The 18,611-nt window shown below is 36.0% G+C and overlaps 1 protein-coding gene across 18 annotated transcripts in view; it reads left to right on the top strand.

Moving 5' to 3' along the window:
• Positions 1-18,611, top strand: part of FGFR2 (fibroblast growth factor receptor 2) — a 158,225-nt gene that overhangs the window by 40,946 nt on the left and 98,668 nt on the right. For all 18 annotated transcript variants that reach the window (XM_087872956.1, XM_087872953.1, XM_087872955.1 and 15 more), the window contains exon 2: positions 3,371-3,630. In XM_087872956.1, coding sequence (XP_087729082.1) covers positions 3,456-3,630 — 175 coding nt within the window. In that variant the 5' untranslated portion in view covers positions 3,371-3,455. The remainder of the gene's footprint in view (positions 1-3,370; positions 3,631-18,611) is intronic.

Here is an 18,611-nt window from a genome sequence, read left to right as displayed (position 1 = left end):
AAGAATGAATGAATGAACCTGAAAACCTGGAGAAAATAAGGAAGACCAATATTTAAATCTTCCTGGTAGCACTATGTGTGTGTGTGTGTGTGTGTGTGTGTGTATGGAATGCTGTGGATGATACGATGTTAATTGCAATACAACTGTGAGGAAGATTATCTTGAAAGTCTAAGACTAAGCAAAGATTTGAACTATTGCTTTAGTCCAATGTTGATTTTGTTCCCTGAGCCCTTTATATACATCACCTCAAATAATATTTATGATTGACTTTTAAGTTAGGCCAATGCAGGTAGTCCTCAACTTACAACAGTTTGTTTAGTGACTATTCGAAGTTGCAACCACACTGAAAAGTGACTTATGACCATTTTTCACACTTACGACCGTTGCAGCATCTCCATGGTCATGTAATCAAAATTCAGATGCTTGGCAACTGGCTCATATTTATGACGGTTGCAGTGTCCCGGGGCCATGTTATCCCCTTTTACGACCTTCTGACAAGCAAAGTCAGTGGGGAAGCCAGATTCACTTAACAATTAACAATAATTTAAGAACTGCAGTGATTCACTTAACTGTGGCAAGAATGGTCCTAAAATGGGACAAAACTCACTTAACAAATGTCTCACTTAGCAGTATAAATGTTGGGCTCAGTTGTGGTCGTAAGTCAAGGACTACCTATATTTTGATTTCCATTATAAAGGCTGGGATTGAGATGGAAAGAAGTATCTAAGCTCAAACACTGAGTTCAAGGACGAAGGGATACATGTGAATCACAATCAAGGGATTGATTTTACAGCTGTTTTTGTTATCTGGTCTTCCTTCCATTCTGCTGGTATGGGGATAGAACAGTCCCTCTATACTTCTCCAGTCAGCCTGATTTGCCATACTTAAATGGAAATATAAACCTGCTAGGCAGGGACTTCATCCCTTGTATGGTCTGGGCAGCATCTACCTTGTTGAACAAGAATAGTTATAAACGTCATTGTGGCTAATCCTGAGTTCCTGATTTCAGGACTACTCCTTGTATATACAAATGGACATTCCTGCCCACAAATCATGAACTCAAGAAACAGTCTGTCATGCAATAACTTGCTCCAGAGCAGAATCCTCAGATAATTTTGCAGACGTAACTGCCTGAAAGGACACTTTATTATATACTTCCAACCAAGTAAGGCCATCTGTCCCTGAACTGAACATGGAGTTGCTCTATCTTTTATCTTGCCGTGTATGAAGGCATGAACCTTGATAAAGAGAGTCGGCTCTAATTGATTCTTGGCCTCCAGCCATGCAAATTCACAGGAGAGCTGCACAGTGCAAAAATAGAATGCAGTAATTTTGCAAAATGACACATGATAAGGCTGTGCATTTCGACAGTTATATTATTTGCTAAATGCAAAATTCTTTTTTTAAAAAAAATACTGTACTTTAAGCAACAATCAAAAATTGGGGAAAAAAGTGCTATGCCGGGAAAAAAACAAACCCTAGTAAAATCAAATCTCTTTCAGCTTCACTTTTGATGATTTAATAAATTTTGTTTCCTTTTTTTTTTTTTTGGTGCAACAAATTCCTGCAGTTTTCTTGGCACATTTTCACAAGTGGTTTGCCATTGCCTAATACCTAGGGCTGAGAAATAGTGAATGGCTGAAAGTCACCCCAATGACTTCATGCTTAAAGTGGGATTAGAACTCATAATTTTCTAGTTTCCAGCCTAGTGCATAACCACAACATAAAATAGCTTTTTAATGGATGTATGTACAAAGTTTCCTTAGTAAAATACATAATTGGCTTGCCATTGTCTTCTTCATTTACTCAATTACCCTCTAGGCTTGTATTTGTTATTGGTCCTCCAGTGAGATACTAAACAGGTCTAACTGTGGTTTGTCTTTTTAGATCAGCTCTAAGGTCAACTAAGTGTTGCCATCTGATTGGTTATCTAAAAGCATACAGAACCTTTAACATGTAGTGAAACCACACATTCCAAATTTCCCTTATCTGGAGACTATCTTCTAGTCCAGCAATCACTGCTAGTACTTCATATTAGTTGTTTCTATTTAGTTATTTTCAGTCTTGTTAGTATCTTCCAATCAAAAGAGTCTGGATTGTGTAAAGTAAAATATGAACAGAAAACAAGCATCCCACAGTATCAGTATATCATTTGCTCATTATTTAAACATATCAGAAATTGCTAAAAAATAATCACAACAATAACCACCAAACAATAATTACTGAATGCTTTTCTGTGCCTTCCTAAACATTATGGGCTTTCCTTGACTTATTACCAGCTGCAACATATTTCCAGAATATTCAGACAGGGCAGTTCAAATTTTCCATTAAAAGATCTGACAAAATGAATAAACTGTTAAGAATACAGAAGTGCCATGAGTGATTGTGACTGTAATATATTTGTGTCTCATTAATTTAATAATTTACAATCACTGAGAATAAAGATCCTTGATTCCAAAGATATCTGCATGTGGGATATAGGATTGCTTTTTACCTATAGAACATATATTTTCAGATACATTCAGTTAATATTGAAAATTGTAAGTGCTAAGTACTATTATGGTGTTTACATTGTTTCAGTTTAGAGGAAGATTACCTATAGTTCCACTTTACAGAAACAGCATAAAAGTAACTTTAGTAGATTACAGTGTTTCTAAACTGTATTATTGTAGGCTGAAGATGGTTAACTGTTTAAATCAACACCCATAATTTCACCACAGATAGAAAGCTAGCATATCAGTAGAATAGGCCAGGCTAAAGCTATTTATTTATTTAATTAATTTTTATGCCACCTATCCTACTGATATCATGGTATATTTGCTATCTATCTGTAGGAGAGGTTTTATTTCCCCCCCAGTGTTTATGGAATTTGATATTTCAATAAAATCTTAAAGTTCTGTACTGTATTATATGTTATTATGGTGGCTTAATCTTGGCTCAGTGATTCATCATGGGAGGTAGAATTTAAATTCAAATGTCCCAGGTCTGTGCTTGTTTTTATCAATATAATATTGTATTTAACAATTGTAGCTATCTTTCTTAAGACTAATTTCAAAATTAGGCAGAAGTTTTATTATGCTGCTGAAAGTTTTGATGGACTCAGGATCTTTGAGAAGAGATGACTATCTTAGTCAATACTAAATTGATACTACTTGAACTACTGCATTTATTTCTCTGATTTGCTCTCATTACTTAAATTGCCATCTCATTTCATGACATCTTGGAGTTTAAACAAAATTGGAACAGGAGGACAGTAGTTGCTTAAACTGAGGATGATTAAGGATACATATAGAGGGTGTTTCATAAGAATGTAATGTTGTCATTTTGGTGATGATCTTAGTTCACATTTTCTTTCTCCTTTTCTGTTTAGGAGAATTGGTAGAAGCTGGGAATAAGAAGATATTTACCAAGGCTTAAGTGCTGCTTTCAGCCCATGTTTGTTTAGAAGAGCTCAGATGGGATTAAAGTCCACATGGAGTTATGGAAGACAACCACAGACCGGCACTGAGAAGATGTTCAGTTGGGATTCATATTGCTGTATCTGCCTGGTGATGATCACCATGGCTGGATTTTCCTTGGCTAGGCCATCAGACAGTCTAATTGGTGAAGAGACTACTTCAGAACCTGGAGGTAAGTCCACTTTTCTGTTTTGTTCTGAATATGATCAGGCATAGGACATTCAGATCATACAGAAGCAACTATATGTCTCCAGTTCTCAAGTGATTTTTTTCAAAGATGATCATTTGTAGAGAGCTCATCAAATTTTCCATAAGTAAATTATGAATGAAGCCAGATATATGTGTCCAAGGATAATCCTGCAGGATCCAATCTGGGTCGGTCACCAGGACTAGAGGTTTTGTCTTCCAAGCTTTCAGACTCAAGCTGGACCCCATCTTCAGGAAATTTCTCTCTACTGTAGCAGAGTGGATGGGCTCCAGCACGTTTAAAAGCTTGCAAGACAAAACTTCTGGTCCTGGTGACTGACCCAGATTGGATCCTGCTAAGTAAACTATTTTTGCTGAGATGCGTCATCATCATTGTTAGTTAGTTCTGAGGAAAACAACCATGACTATATCTATATCTATTTATCTTTTTGAGTTTCAGTAGTATGTTTAGGGATCCAGGATAGGAGACATAATGCAGAAGAATAATTCAAACAAATGTTAACCGTAGATATAACTCCTGGACTACTGTTTGTGACAATTCTTCATGGTGGCACTTTCAAACTTGTAGATAGTAGTACTTTACTACTACAAACCTGTAGAACTTTAAGAAACCTTGATAACTTTTTAGTTAGAGCCACGGTGGCACAGTGGTTAGAGTGCAGTACTGCAGGCTACTTCTGCTGACTGCTAACTGATTGCAATTGGAAGTTCAAAAAGGTTGACTCAGCCTTCCATCCTTCCGAGGTGGGTAAAATGAGGACCCAATTGTTGGGGGCAATATGCTGACTCTGTAAAACTGCCTAGAGAGGGCTGTAAAGCACTGTGAAGTGGTATATAAGTCTAAGTGCTATTGCTATTACTATCGAGATTTGAAGGTCTAATTATTACTTTGATCTATTTACACCATTGTTTCTTTCTGGCCTAAATTAGTCTTTTTACTGATGTTTAATTTTAAATTATGTGATCAATCACACTTATAAATTATTTTCTAAGGCATTCATTCTAAAACAAAGCATTTGTCATGTCTTTAAAAAAGCAAGGAAGATTTCTCAACTATAATAATAATAATATATGTTGGACTCTGTCCAGTATTTTACAATAATATACAGCTTAGCTTTGTATATTATTTTCTAACAATAATATTAACTTTTGCATATTAAAAATTCTTATTTGGAAGAGAGGGAAGTCCTGTTTATGTCCAGATTTTGGTTGATCTTTCCTCCAAATTAATGTGTTTAGTTTAATGAAAAGGAACCCATAACTCAAAATGGTTATAAATGCTATTTTACTTCTATTGATGCTGAATATTACTAAAGAGAAGTTTTTTCACAAAATATCTGTGCCATCTTTACAATAGTTAAGGATTTCTTGTTGACCTTTCTTTTAAACTCCTTATTCTGTTGGTCTAAGGCCCAGAAAATGCAGTTTGAGGAACTTTGTGGTGAGGAAAATATATACCCCAAGAAAAAGGCATACAAAGATTCTCGTGTAGAATGGTTTTTAACTATTGAGGTTTTCATTTTAAAATTCTGTGGACTACTGTTACTTGTTTCCCTTGGATGTAACATAGCTGCTATGTTGCACAGTCTTCAGTTGAAAACAAAACCAGATTGATGGGGCCACATTTGGCCCATGGAAAATGATCTTTCTGCTGGCTTTCTAGCAAGTTTTTCTTATTCCTTCAAAGCCACAGAAAAAGCCTGTGGTGCACATGCCACAGAGTTCTGCTGAAATCTAAACAAAATCTCCATGCTTGTGCATGCCAAAAAAAATATGGATGACTGACAATACTTGATATTGTTGTAATATTTTGTATGAAGAAAGATTTTTATGGCCATAATTATTCCGAACTCACAGTTTGACAATCGTTCTGTTTTCCTGTGTTCCCCAAACTGTAGTATTTATGGAATGTTAAGATGATGTTTTTGATTATGGTGTACTTATTGAATGCACATATGTTTTTATTATTCTGTGCATAATCAACCCCCCCACACCTCCAAATCTTCTGAGCCTCTCAGGGGATCGGTGCATTTCTAATATAGTTGTTGTTATCTTGTAGTACAGTGAGCTAACACATTTATATTAACTGACCTGTCAAATAATCTTGTCAGGGTAATGTTTATGAAATGTGTCCATTCCCAGATGTTTTATGCAGGAGATGAGGCCTCTGCATATCATAACATTTCTTGATTCCCCCCCTCCCCTTTCTTTTCTGCTCAGTTCATTAGAATGCAAGTATGATTGGAGTTTTTCTTCTCATATATAACATTTAGAATTAATTCTCAGAGTCATTTAAGTGTGTGTATTGAACTATGCTTTTCTAGAAAAAGAATATTACCGTAGTATAGAAATTATGTACTACCCCAATAAAACAGTGGGTTTTTTGTGGACTTTTTATGTAGGTAATGTAGTGTAGGTTTACTATGTTTTTATGTCATTTGCCTTCTGGTGGTTTACAAATGTAAGAAGGTATTATCAGGTGAATCTCATAGTTGCTTGCTTAGAGATTATAGCAGATCTCCACATCTTGAGGTAGAGCTGTTTTTCCAGTGAAGCTTTGGGCTTGGTATCTTTTATGTCCAAAGCCTGTGCTTTTCTACTCAGCCACAGCTCTTCCTCAGGGTTGCTTCCTGCTTCCTGCAATCTGGCAGCCTTCAGAATCCTCATTCATTTCTTCACATTTACTGTACCTAGCATTTAATACATCTGCGTATATGTTTATCGTGTGTATTCCTTATGTGTATCAGCTAGAGCAGTGATGGCTAACCTTTTCCGGACCGAATGCCCAAAGCGCGCACATGCCCGAATGCAATGCACGTGTCTGAATGTAACCCCCCAAATGCAATGTGTGCACAGCCCCTGCCCATGCGCCCTGCCCCCCACACAAGTGCACATGGACCCCCATGCAAGCATGTGCAGCCCCCTATGCATGCGCATGCAGCCCCCTATGCATGCATAGGCCTCAACCCGTGCATGCATATGCACTCCCACACATGACCAATCCCCCATGTGTGCATGCACATGCCCCCTGCACATGCATATGCACCTCCCCCACATGTGTGACAAAGACTCAAAGACCAGCTGGTCGGCGGGAGGTGCGTGCACATACATGGCGGAGCTGAACTGGGGCAACGGTTCGCTTGCCCACAGAGGGGGTGCTGCGTGCCACCTCTGGCTCACATGCCATAGGTTCACCATCACAGAGCTAGAATGAAACACAGTGGAAAAAAGAGTGGAACTCACATGGAAATTAATCTAGCAAAAGGTGTGTAGAATTATTCTAATGTCCTTTGGAAAGGGACAAAAATCTATGCCAAACATCTATTTGAAATGTTTTATGATTGGATTGAAAACAATTATATCCTGGCTGAAGAACAGGCTAGATGTTTTACCAGGACCAAGTGATAATCCTACAACTCCTGCTAGTGGAGAAATACACCTTTGAATCCAATTATTCCCTTTATGCAGTTTTTGTGGATTTCAAATCGCATTTGACCCCATATTGAGAGAATTATTTTGGAATGAATTGCTATCTACCAACATAGATACAGAATTACTTTTACTAATCTACTTGGTAGCAATACAAACCTGAGGGTAAGATGTGATCCCTAAGGGCAACTAACCAACTCAAATTTTAACAGCATGAGGAGTAAAGCAAGGCTGTATCCCCGCTCTATTACTCCTTTCCGTCTTAAGCTCTGTTACACATCATCTCAATGAAGGCAATTTTCACACACCAAAATTAGTTTATAGAGGCCTTTTAGTCCTTCTGTATGCTGACAACATGGTTATTATGTCATGAAGTGTGGCAAAGATGCAAAAAGCATTTATATCATTTGCTCAATATTGTGAATTAAGAAAAATTACTGATAAATTACCCCCAAAATCCTCCTAGTTCTGACCTTTTACAAAAGACCTAATATTTATCATTGATATAGCAATGGCAATAATATTCAGCTTTAATTACTTGGAGTTACTTTTCATTTTTTGGGATGGATACACTTGGCTCACCTTATAAGTTGTTCAGAGTAGTGAAACAGGTGTATTATACTTTTACCTCATTAAAGATATCATTATATTCCAGTTGCACTAAAATGTTTTAAGGCAAAAGCTATGGCACAACTATTATATGGGATTCATTACCATAACAATACCCAAAAGGATACTGTCTTCAGTTCTTAAGATCATGCAAGTTCCTAGATGTGTATTTAATTCAGCTTTAAGACTAGAGATAGGAATTACAAGGATAGAAGTCAGGATCTGGATGGTTATTTTTAATTATTGGTTAAGACTACTCTTTAATCCAACAGCCTGACATCCCTCATTAACAGAAATAGCTTCCAATCTACCTGGGAAAATATCCATTACAGAAAATCCTGGCAGCCTTGGTTTTTCTAATGAGGCAATAGTCATTAGAGCTGGGCTGGCCTAACTTCTCCAATTGTTTAATTTTAATTTTAATTTTAAATGAGGTATTTTAATTGTTGGCCAAATTGTTTAACATATTTTAAATTGCTTTTAAATTTTTGTATTCTATGTTTTTTACCTTTGGCTGTTCACCGCCCTGAGTCCTTCGGGAGAAGGGTGGTATATAAATTTAAATATAAATAAATAAATAAATAAAATACATAAAATGGAATATGGCCAAGCAAAAAAAATCACTGAAGGAGAGGATTTTTTATTCAGGATGGCAACTTTTAGCACCAAGGCTACATAGGTCTGGAGGACTGGCTTTTATGACTAATGTTACATCACTATAAAGTCACTATTATCCACCATGTTAGCAAATTTTGCTTCATGCTACAAGAGCAAGACAACACAATATTGATCCACAACTCTATATTTCTTTATATGCCTATGGAGATTCTCAGTCATCCAGGTCATGGTTGTCCCAAAGGTGCTTTTTCAAAAGCAACTGGACTTTGTTTTTCTTTGAAGAGATTTCGCTTTTCATCCAAGAAGCTTCCTCAGTTCTGATGTATTTCGTTGATTCCTTTAAAACTCTTCCTCTCTCCCTTCCTTTCTTCCTTTCCAACTCATGTAACTTATTTTGGCTGCCATCTTTAACATACCTTTTGTGCATGTGTGTGTGTGTTTGTATACACACATATATTACATACACTTTTTATTTATTTAAAACAGGTATATAGCCACCCAACTTCTAACCAACTCTATGTATATATACATACACATATTGATCATATTGTTTGTTTGTTTATTTTATTACATTTATTTATTTTATTTCTTAAACTTATATGGTGCCCATCTCACCTAGAGAAGATCCATCTAGGCAGCTTACAACCAATAAACCTTAATAAAGATTTACCTACCAATCTTTGGGAAGAGAATAAGAGGAGAATAGTCTAAATATGGTTGGAGAAGCCACTGCATGTACTTAAGCAGAAGTCAATTATGTGTTCTGGGTTCTTTCTGCCACTGCGAGGTCTAGCATCCATCCATCCAGTCAGCACTGTCTCTAACTCTGGCTTGATCTCTAGTTCCATATCTACAAATATCTAAATGTGTGTGTGTTTTTTGGGGGGGAGGTATATAGTTCTCATATAAGTCCTCATAAGAGCCAAGGTAGCGCAGTGGTTAGAGTTCAGCACTGCAGGCTACTTCAGCTGACTGCTAGCTCCAGTACGGCAGTTCAAATCTCACTGGCTCAAGGTTGACTCAGCCTTCCATCCTTCTGAGGTCGGTAAAATGAGAACCAGATTGTTGGGGGCAATATACTGACTCTGTAAAACCGCTTAGAGAGGGCTGTAAAAACACTATGAAGCGGTATATAAGTCTAAGTGCTATTGCTATATTCTTGATTGTACAGCATAATTTATTCATGAACTGTTCCTATGCATCCTCACCACTATTAAAGCAGAATGCATGATAATATAGAATACGACAAACTATTTTAGTAAAAGGGGCAGGGGACCATTTGTTGGCATCACAGTGGGATTATACTATTAATGTCATTTCAGGGAAGATTTATCTTCTGTTCAGAGAGTGTGCTTTCAAAGTGCATTGCCTCTGGAGTAGATATTCACTGTGCCAAATTGAGATCTTACAAGCATATGGAGTTACTGAGAAAACATCTGTTTCTTTTCCTGGGCAGAACTTATATTTGCATATAGAAAACCATTTCAGACTGGGACAATGAAGAATTACTGGAGGAGAAAAAAGTGGATGTGCGTAATGGGATAATAAGAATGTGTATGTGGCAGACGGGATGGAATTATTGGGGGAGAGGCAATGATAATGACATTTTGTAGAAGAGAGCTTCTTTTATTACAAACACAAACACACATCAGATATACACAGAAGCATACAAACAGGTGGAGTCAAGCCCCATAGCCCAATCACAATATGTTTTATTAATTAATACAGTATACTGTATGCAAATAGATATATGCATACATGCTCCTATATAAACATACATATATACATACACAAATGCTTTTATTATTGCCATTTGGGGGTTTTAATGTAATAACCTGATGAAAAATATATTTATATGCTGGAGAAACTAAAGACCTTTCAGCGTTTCTTAAACCAAATTTGTTGGTTGGTTCAGCAAACCAATTTGTGGAAGATTGCAGTTTCAGACTCAGTATTATTAGAAACCAGCTAATTTATTAAAAGAATTAATGGTGGAATCTGGTGCTTTGTCCAAAGAAAGCATGTATGGGTTCATGCCAGAGAAATAGAATTTTACAGAAGATTTAATTTGAACAGTCACAGTAATGTAATTCTTCTAAGATTATATTGGAATTGCATGCACTTTTATCTAATAAACAGTTATACCCATTTAGCATCATTATATCGTTCTTATTTTTTTTACTTATTATTTATTGCATATCTTTTAGTTCATTCAACTCCCAAACCTCTGAAAGGTTTGTACTAATCAGTGGTTTTAAACATTGTATAACTACAAGAGAGTCAAAAACAATATGAGCAATAAACAAGATCAAAAGCTCTGTGATCAAAACAAACTTAACCTAAACCCATATTGTAAAAAGGGCATGTTAATACATATCTGTTAATACAACGCATAATTTAGTTAGTGAGTGTTTAAAGGTTAAATAAGCTAACCCATCTTGGAATTGTACTTGAGTTGTAAATTCAAAACATAATAAGTGAAATTGAATGTTTAGGCATTTGGTATTCTGAACCTATTACAATTAAGGAACAGCACCTCTGAACTTCACTTATGCCACAATTTTTAAAATAGATTTTTAACTTAATGCCAATTAAGAAAGTGCAAATATACCCAAGGTTAAAATAATTGCAAGCACCCTTTTCAGCTTGGGTTTAAACACATCTCTAGCGTTTTGAGAAAACTTGAAGATTAGAATATCTGACTACATATATATATTCATTCAGGAATGATTTATAGAGTCTAATTAATTGACTAAAATTGCAGATATTGCGGTATATCAAACCCATCATGGCTAAAGATACTGTGGGAGAATTTGAACCACCTTATCCGTTCTTTGTTTGCTTCTTCTTTCTTTCTTTCTTTGTTTGCTTAGATTAGACATTGATGAAACCTTGTTTCAAGAGCAGCCCTCGGGCACTGCTAGCATGCACCTGATCAATCATGTTTGCACTCTGGTCCATGTTTGTTGGGAGCATGCCACTGCATTGTGAAGAGCTGAGTGTGTTGCTAGGTGTAGCCCGCATACCCTTAGTGCTATCATCACAGATTGCTCATTGTTCAAGAGCGTTCTGTGGGTAGCATAAATAATTGCCAAGACTGGTTACATGTCGTTTACAAATTCCCAGTTGTAGCTTTTCCTGTTGATTTTATTAGTATACCAATAATCATATTTTTCTTTTAAATTACATGCTTAATCAGTTTAATCTATTTTTCCCCCAATAGTCAGCTTGCCAACTAACTTTATGCAGATTATGATTATGGGAGCATCATGGCGCTCCCATATAAGACCTCTCCTGCGCGAGCTGCACTGGCTCCCGGTAGTCCTCTGGGTGCGATTCAAGGTGTTGGTGACCACCTTTAGGGTGCTCCATAGCTTAGGACCTGGATATCTACGAGACCGCCTTCTGCCACCGAAAGCCTCCCACCGGCCAGTACGCTCCCACAGAGAGGGGCTCCTTGGGGTGCCGTCGGTCAAACAATGTCAACTGGTGGTCCCCAGGAGGAGAGCTTTCTCTGTGGGAGCACCTGCCCTCTGGAACGAGCTGCCGCCGGAGATACGGATGATTTCGGATTTATGTACCTTCCGCCGGGCCCTCAAGACTTTTTTATTTCACCAAGCCGGGCTGGCCTAACTGCTCCAATTGTTAATTTTAATTTGAATTTTAAATGGGGTATTTTAATTGTTGGGCCAAATTATTTAATCTATTTTAAACTGCTTTTAAATTATTCTCTGGTTTTTATCTTTGGCTGTCCACCGTCCTGAGTCCTTCGGGAGAAGGGCGGTATCTAAATTTAAATATAAATAAATAAATAAATAAAAAATAAATGCAGATGATAAAGCAAAGTATGTTTTCCAAGTATCTTGTCAGCATTTTCCCAGATGTTGTAACTAAATGAGTATTACATTCATATTTTGTGGAACATAAAAAAATAATTTTATGTCATCAATTCACTTGATACAATGTTACTTTATGAAGTTTAACAAGCTACCTGTAGCTGAACTGTAGTGGTCTGATAATGAAGAAGAATGTAGTAGGTACATCATTGTAAGTATTAGGTTTTCTCAGCTCAAGGTGCAGATGGCAAGACCCTAATATTGATTTTTGCCAAGTGCAAAATACAATGTGTTCTAGTTCTTTAGTTCAACATAAGATATTATACTATTGGACAATATTAGGGTGCTTTGGCTCAGTAGTTGAAGAGGTGGTAGTTAAAGAGATGTTGAAGCTCAGAAGTTGGGTTCGAGCCCCAAGTTCTACTTGATGGGGTGAGCTTCCATTACTTGCTGGCCACATGACCATGGATATATCTTCAGACAAGCTGGTTCCCTTGACTAATAAATGGAGATGAGCACCACTCCTAGAGTTGAACATGACTGGTCAGGAGAAACCCTTACCTTTATTATATTAGTAATTTCTATAACTTTTCCTTCTTAGTTCTGAGCTCCAGTATTTTCTAAAATGATTAAAGGAAAACTTAGGATCAAATATCCACTCAATTGTGTGTCAGTTACTATTCTCAAATCAAGCGCTCATAGTGTTCTGGAAGATAAAAAGTGAAGAGTTCTCCATATATATTTTAAAAAGTGTGTGATATGTGGGTGTGTAAATTTAATAAATTAGCAAACAAATATGATAGCAAGTTATTCTCAATAAAATCCAGTCAGAGTTCTTGCCTACCCCATCTTCTTACTATTGTAGTTTGTCATTGTGTATATTTTTCTTCTGTTTTACAATTTTGACATATACAGATATATTTTAAATAAAAAATTGGCTAGCATAGCCATTGAACCTGGGCCTAATATTGCTATCTGGGGATAGAATAGAGGCCAAGAGATTCCATTTCGTCATTTCTCTTTTGCATGAAGCATTGTTCTTTCTGAACCAACATTTTTAAATTTATGGATTTCAGTATTAGATGTGATCACTGTTGATCAGATCACAGAGGCTAAATTTTGAGTTTGGGCAGGTTTATGATTATGAAAATCGCCTTTTAGTATCTTATTTTTTCCTTAGAGGAAATCAGAGCTACAGTTCTATATATATATATTTAAAATTCTTTAATCACTATTCTCTAGCAGTGTTATGTGCCTCGTGACTCAGGAAGAGCTTCTTAAATTTGAGCCACATTCTTGCCATTCAGAGAATACTAATGAAGTTAAACCTTAATGATGGGAGGTTTTACTGGGATCCCAGGTTGAAAGGCAGCTGAGTTGAACTGAATAATTAGTTTGTACATATAGTTGATAAATAGCAAGCTCACTGATGACCTTTTCTCACCCATGTTGTCTGTAAGGAAACCTGCTGAGCTAGTTAATTTGGTCTCTGTTTGGCATTTAGCTTCCTTTTCTCTTTACAGCTGATGTTCAGACTAACTATCCCTTGGTTTTTAAATAATACAAACACTATTTTGAGTTCTTTCATTTTGTTAAAATGTCATTTAAAATCCTCTTCCCTGGGGACACCTTAAGCACTTAGCTTTGGATTGAGTATTGACTAATTTCAAAGAAGTAATAAGTTTATGTACTCTGAACCAAACCACCCAAAAGTTAATTGGCCATAATCCAACATGTCTTGTTTTATTATGAATGCTCTAGAAGTGAACATAGGCAAAGAGTGGATCTGAATTGTTATATTGAGGAACTGAAACCAATTAACCATTGGGCTTTAAAAGTAAATATTTGGAAATAACTTTTTTTCCTCCTGAAGAGATTGAAGCAGTGGTGGGATTCAGCCAGTTCGCACCACTTCGGGAGAACCGGTTGTTAACTTTCTGAGCAGTTTGGTGAACTGGTTGTTGGAAGAAATCATTAGGGCAGAGAACCGGTTGTTAAATTACTTGAATCCCACCACTGGATTGAAGATACTAAATTACAGGATTTTGAGGGACTCAGTTGTGTACTTGTCAGATGCTGTTACAATTGAAGCATCTGTCTCTCCTTGTCCATTTTTTCACGTCCTTTTTTTAGTTGCTAAGGTGTGTTAATGATTACCTGAAATTAATTTCATTGCACCTTAGTATCCTGAAGGAAATAAGGTAGGTGACCATCAGGGAGAATTTTGCCAAAAGGAAAACTATTGAATGATAGCTTCCTCATTGAATGCTACATGTTTTTCCAGCATCACCTATCAAACTTTTTCTTCATTTAGATCTTTTAAATAACATTTGCTATCTGTATCCCACAGTTTTAAAATCAATCTTATTTCTTTAAAATAAAACAATCAGTTTTATATTTCTTATATTTGCTTTTTGTTTTTTAAATTTTACAATATCAGTCCCCCCCCCCCACAATCAATACTGTTTTTAAAAAATTGTTTATCATAGGCCAGCCAGTGAATCTAATGCTGTGAAGCAGCATACAAATATAATTGAAGAACAAATTCTGGATATAATTTCCTTTGGTTTTTTTTTTCTTTATAATTCAGTGATAGATGTATGTGGGGGACCCTGAAGTCCCAGATTTCTATCCAGACATCTCTAGGCATGGTAAAAATAGAACCTAACTGAAATCTAATAACATCACCAGGTTCTATATTTCACTTTCTCAGTGAGAAAGTTTCTCACCCACCTTTCTTTTGGGTGCTGGCAGAGGCACTGTAGTAAGATCACTGAATTTGGGACCCCTTTAGATTGGGAAGTTGGGAATTAATGGTAAGGTAAGTGTATTTAACTTAGTCAAAATTTTGTCCTTCTATTTTTGACTCCTTCTCTTCCTTCCATCCAGTATCAGTGATATATTAGTAGGTTTGAAAATATGTGCATGAAAAATATATAGCTTGCAAATCAGGGCTTGCTAGTAGAATTGTTAGACCATCCTTCTCAACTTTTTAGTCATTTCAGATATGTTTCTTAATTTCCATTGTACTGGGTAAAGTGGTGATATAAAATGGGGATTTTTTAAGTTCTTTTGTTAGGGGAATATATACTTAATAAGAATATTTCTAATAAGAAAGCATGATTTTTATGTTTCCTAACATGATCTGTGTTTTCTGAGAGTCATAAATAAATAAAAATAAGTACATAAATAAAAATAAGTACAAAATAGATGTTTAGCCAAGTTGATTATTGATAAGATTATCAGCCTGGATGGATATTTAAAATGTGGGGTCCTTGGTGCTCTCTGAGCTTGGTTGTTTTCTTGCCGATGTTTCATTACCCAAATTAGTTAACATCAACAGGATTAGCACTGATGATGTTACCTAGTTTGGATAATAAAACATCAGCAAGAAAACAACCAAGATCAGAGAGCACTAAGGACCACACTGAGCTACAGATATTCTCCTTTATTGATACTCAGAATTCTGATCATGGAGACAACAGATATGCCTAACTGTACAAATGTTCACTTTATTCCATGAGGTCCTGTATATTTTATTGACTCATAATCCTTTGTTCTTTACAGCAGTCGGTAATAAACTGTGATGATACCACAATGATGGCATTTGTATGGTGATACCATTGCACAAATACCCTAATTACATACTTGTGTCATCAGATGCAAGTATATATAGTATGGCATTTAAAATGTGACATCATTACATGTGTCCTCATTTGCCTCATCGATCCCTTAGGATTGTCATGACTCTTTATGTATTCCTGTAAACTTATGAAATTGTGGTGGCTTAGAGGTGAAGACGCTTGCCTCCCGCTTGCAAGGAAGCTTGGAAGGTTGAGAGTTCAATCCTAGGTAGCAGCAGATATTTCTCTCATAAAGTACAAACAAACAAAAAAATCTGCTATGAGTTCCACATTGGGGTCATAAAAACAAATATTTTTTAAATCAAGAAAATGATTTTTAAAAAAGTAATAAAACTGCTTATTGTAGTTTGGAAATGTGGTGTTAGCTTTCAATAATGATTTGCAAGTAAATTTAAGCTACAGATACTGAAAATATGCTTTCCATGAAAATTCTAGCAAGAGAATGCTTTAAAAGAAGCTGTAGCTATATCAAAACTAGGCAAGAGAGAATTAAAATAGTCCAATAATGAGTGCAATATTACAATATTTTCTAGACATTGATTTTCCAAGTTGGCTAAAAACATTTTAATCTCCTTCTATTTTTAATATTTCATTTAACTTCAAAAATGTTAAATCCCTCCTTAAATATTTTATTCCGAAATGCTTTTTGCAAAGAAATTACTTGTGTAATTTACATACTGCTAATAGAAAAAAATATCTGGGAAACTGTTGTTCTGAAAATGTTAAAAGATTGTAGACAATGTTTCTTTCTGATCTTGAAATAATGCCATGATACTATTTATGTGATCATAGGAAAGCATCCAACTTGTCCCAAAGCCAATTAATTAAAATACTTCCTTGTACTTACATTGATGTATTGAATAACATTTCAGAATAGTACAATAAAGGCCATGGTTCTGTGTACGCATATTTGGGAATAACAACATTAAACTTAAAGGAACTGTCTGAGTAAATTAGCACTGAACGTCACTGTTCAAGGATACACAATATGCATAAACACTCACAAATATGGGTTACATTTCTGTAACTAGACTTCACATTTCCTGCGTCAGATGAGGAGAATACATTTTTCTTCTTCTGTCCTGGTTACTTTTTACAGTGGCACGATTGAGAGCATTTTAACAAACTGTATCACTGTTTGGTTTGGTGGCAGCAGTGCCTCAGATAGAAAGTCCATTAAGAGAGTGGTAAGGACAGCCGAGAAGATTATAGGAAGCTCGCTTCCCGTTATTCAGGATACTGCTTATAAGCTCTGTATGCTTAGAGCTTGAAGCATTGTTAGACATCCCACATAGCCACTTCATGGTCTGTTTTTGTTGCTCCATCCTGAGAGGAGGTTTCGAAGCATTTATAGCAGGACTATTAGATTCTGTAACAAATTTGTTTCTTATGCCACCAGTCTTGTAAATTCACAGGATTCTTTTATTTTTTATTTTTGCCATTTATATATATACAATCAAACTAGACTGTGATGTTTCTCTGTGTCATGTGTGTATGTGGGTATATGCATAATGTTTATCCTTTGAGAGCTGAATGCAATGAAATTTCATTTTAATGTATGCTAATTAGTGTACATTTGAAAGGACAATGAAGTTCTACTCTACTTTACTCTTTTCTTAGTGCAGAGGGACAGGTATGACTTATTTATTATTTATTTAATAGTTATTAAAACTATGAGATAAATTGCTTGTTTTCATATCTAGCAATCAAATAAAATTAATAGATTCAGTTTTTCATACTGAAACTACATAGTTTTGGAGCTAAAACTATTTTCACCTAATCATAACTAGCCATTTTTGGCACAAGTAGTAACTTGCAACGATTTAGATAAATTGAATGAAGATTGCTTTTAACTTCAAATTCCCTAATTTGATACCATGACTAAGGAACAAGCCTCAACATTTTTAATGTATTCATACTGGAACTAGCTGCAGTGAGTCAGATTACTGAAAAATATTTTCATATATGTTAAATAATATCTATTTTGTAACTACCAGCCCCTGCCCTATCCTCTTTCTTGGGTTATCAGCTTTTGCTCTGAGGGCTCTTCTGCTAACCATGGTGTGGAGATGTCCTACTATAGGACACATCTTATAATACACTTGTGTTTCATCCACAGTCCACTATTGAGGCAACCTAATTCTGCCTTTAGGTGTTCCAATTTCAAAATAGTGTTTTAGGTTTTCTCCTGATTGATTTGTCTTGGTGTACAAATGATCTACAATGCCTCATTCACAATCTTCAGTGGCTGACACCTGCCTGGCTCCCATTGGTTTATTAAGGCTACTATGGGCATGTCTGTCCCTCTGGTCTGCAGGCCTACAGTCCATGGCCATTTTGGTTTAGGCTGCAGGTTAAATTAGATCACACAGGCATAGAATCCTTGATCTTAATATCTGCAAAGTCTCATTTGCTCATTTAGTGAGCTGTTCGTGCGTCCTCGTAGGCCAGTCTTCTGGAAAACCCCTAGTTCGGTTATGAAACATATGTTCAGAAGTGTTTCCTGTAAACTTGTCTGGTTAAAAAAAAAGGGGGGGGGATTGCTAATCAATTTAAAGTGGGAAAAATGTAGTATGTAAGAGCTTCTTCTCATGTTGATAAAAGTGGCATCTGTTATCAAAACAGTGAACAGATGGATATTCCACTCCTTCATGAGATGGAGCTATCTAGCCCTTCTCATTGAAAGATCAGGAGGAAACAAGCAACTTTTGCCATCTTGAAACTCTTTAGATGTTTCTTTTGAAGTAGAAGAATTTTTGGAATTTCTGAGTTGCGTTATACACACATACACACACACACACACACACTGT

Source organism: Pantherophis guttatus, chromosome 6, assembly GCF_059756535.1.
Source record: "Pantherophis guttatus breed Tessera chromosome 6, ASM5975653v1, whole genome shotgun sequence".
NCBI classification, from domain to species: Eukaryota; Metazoa; Chordata; class Lepidosauria; order Squamata; family Colubridae; genus Pantherophis; species Pantherophis guttatus.
Note: the sequence above shows the minus strand (reverse complement) of the source record. Positions and strands in the feature narration are given on the sequence as shown.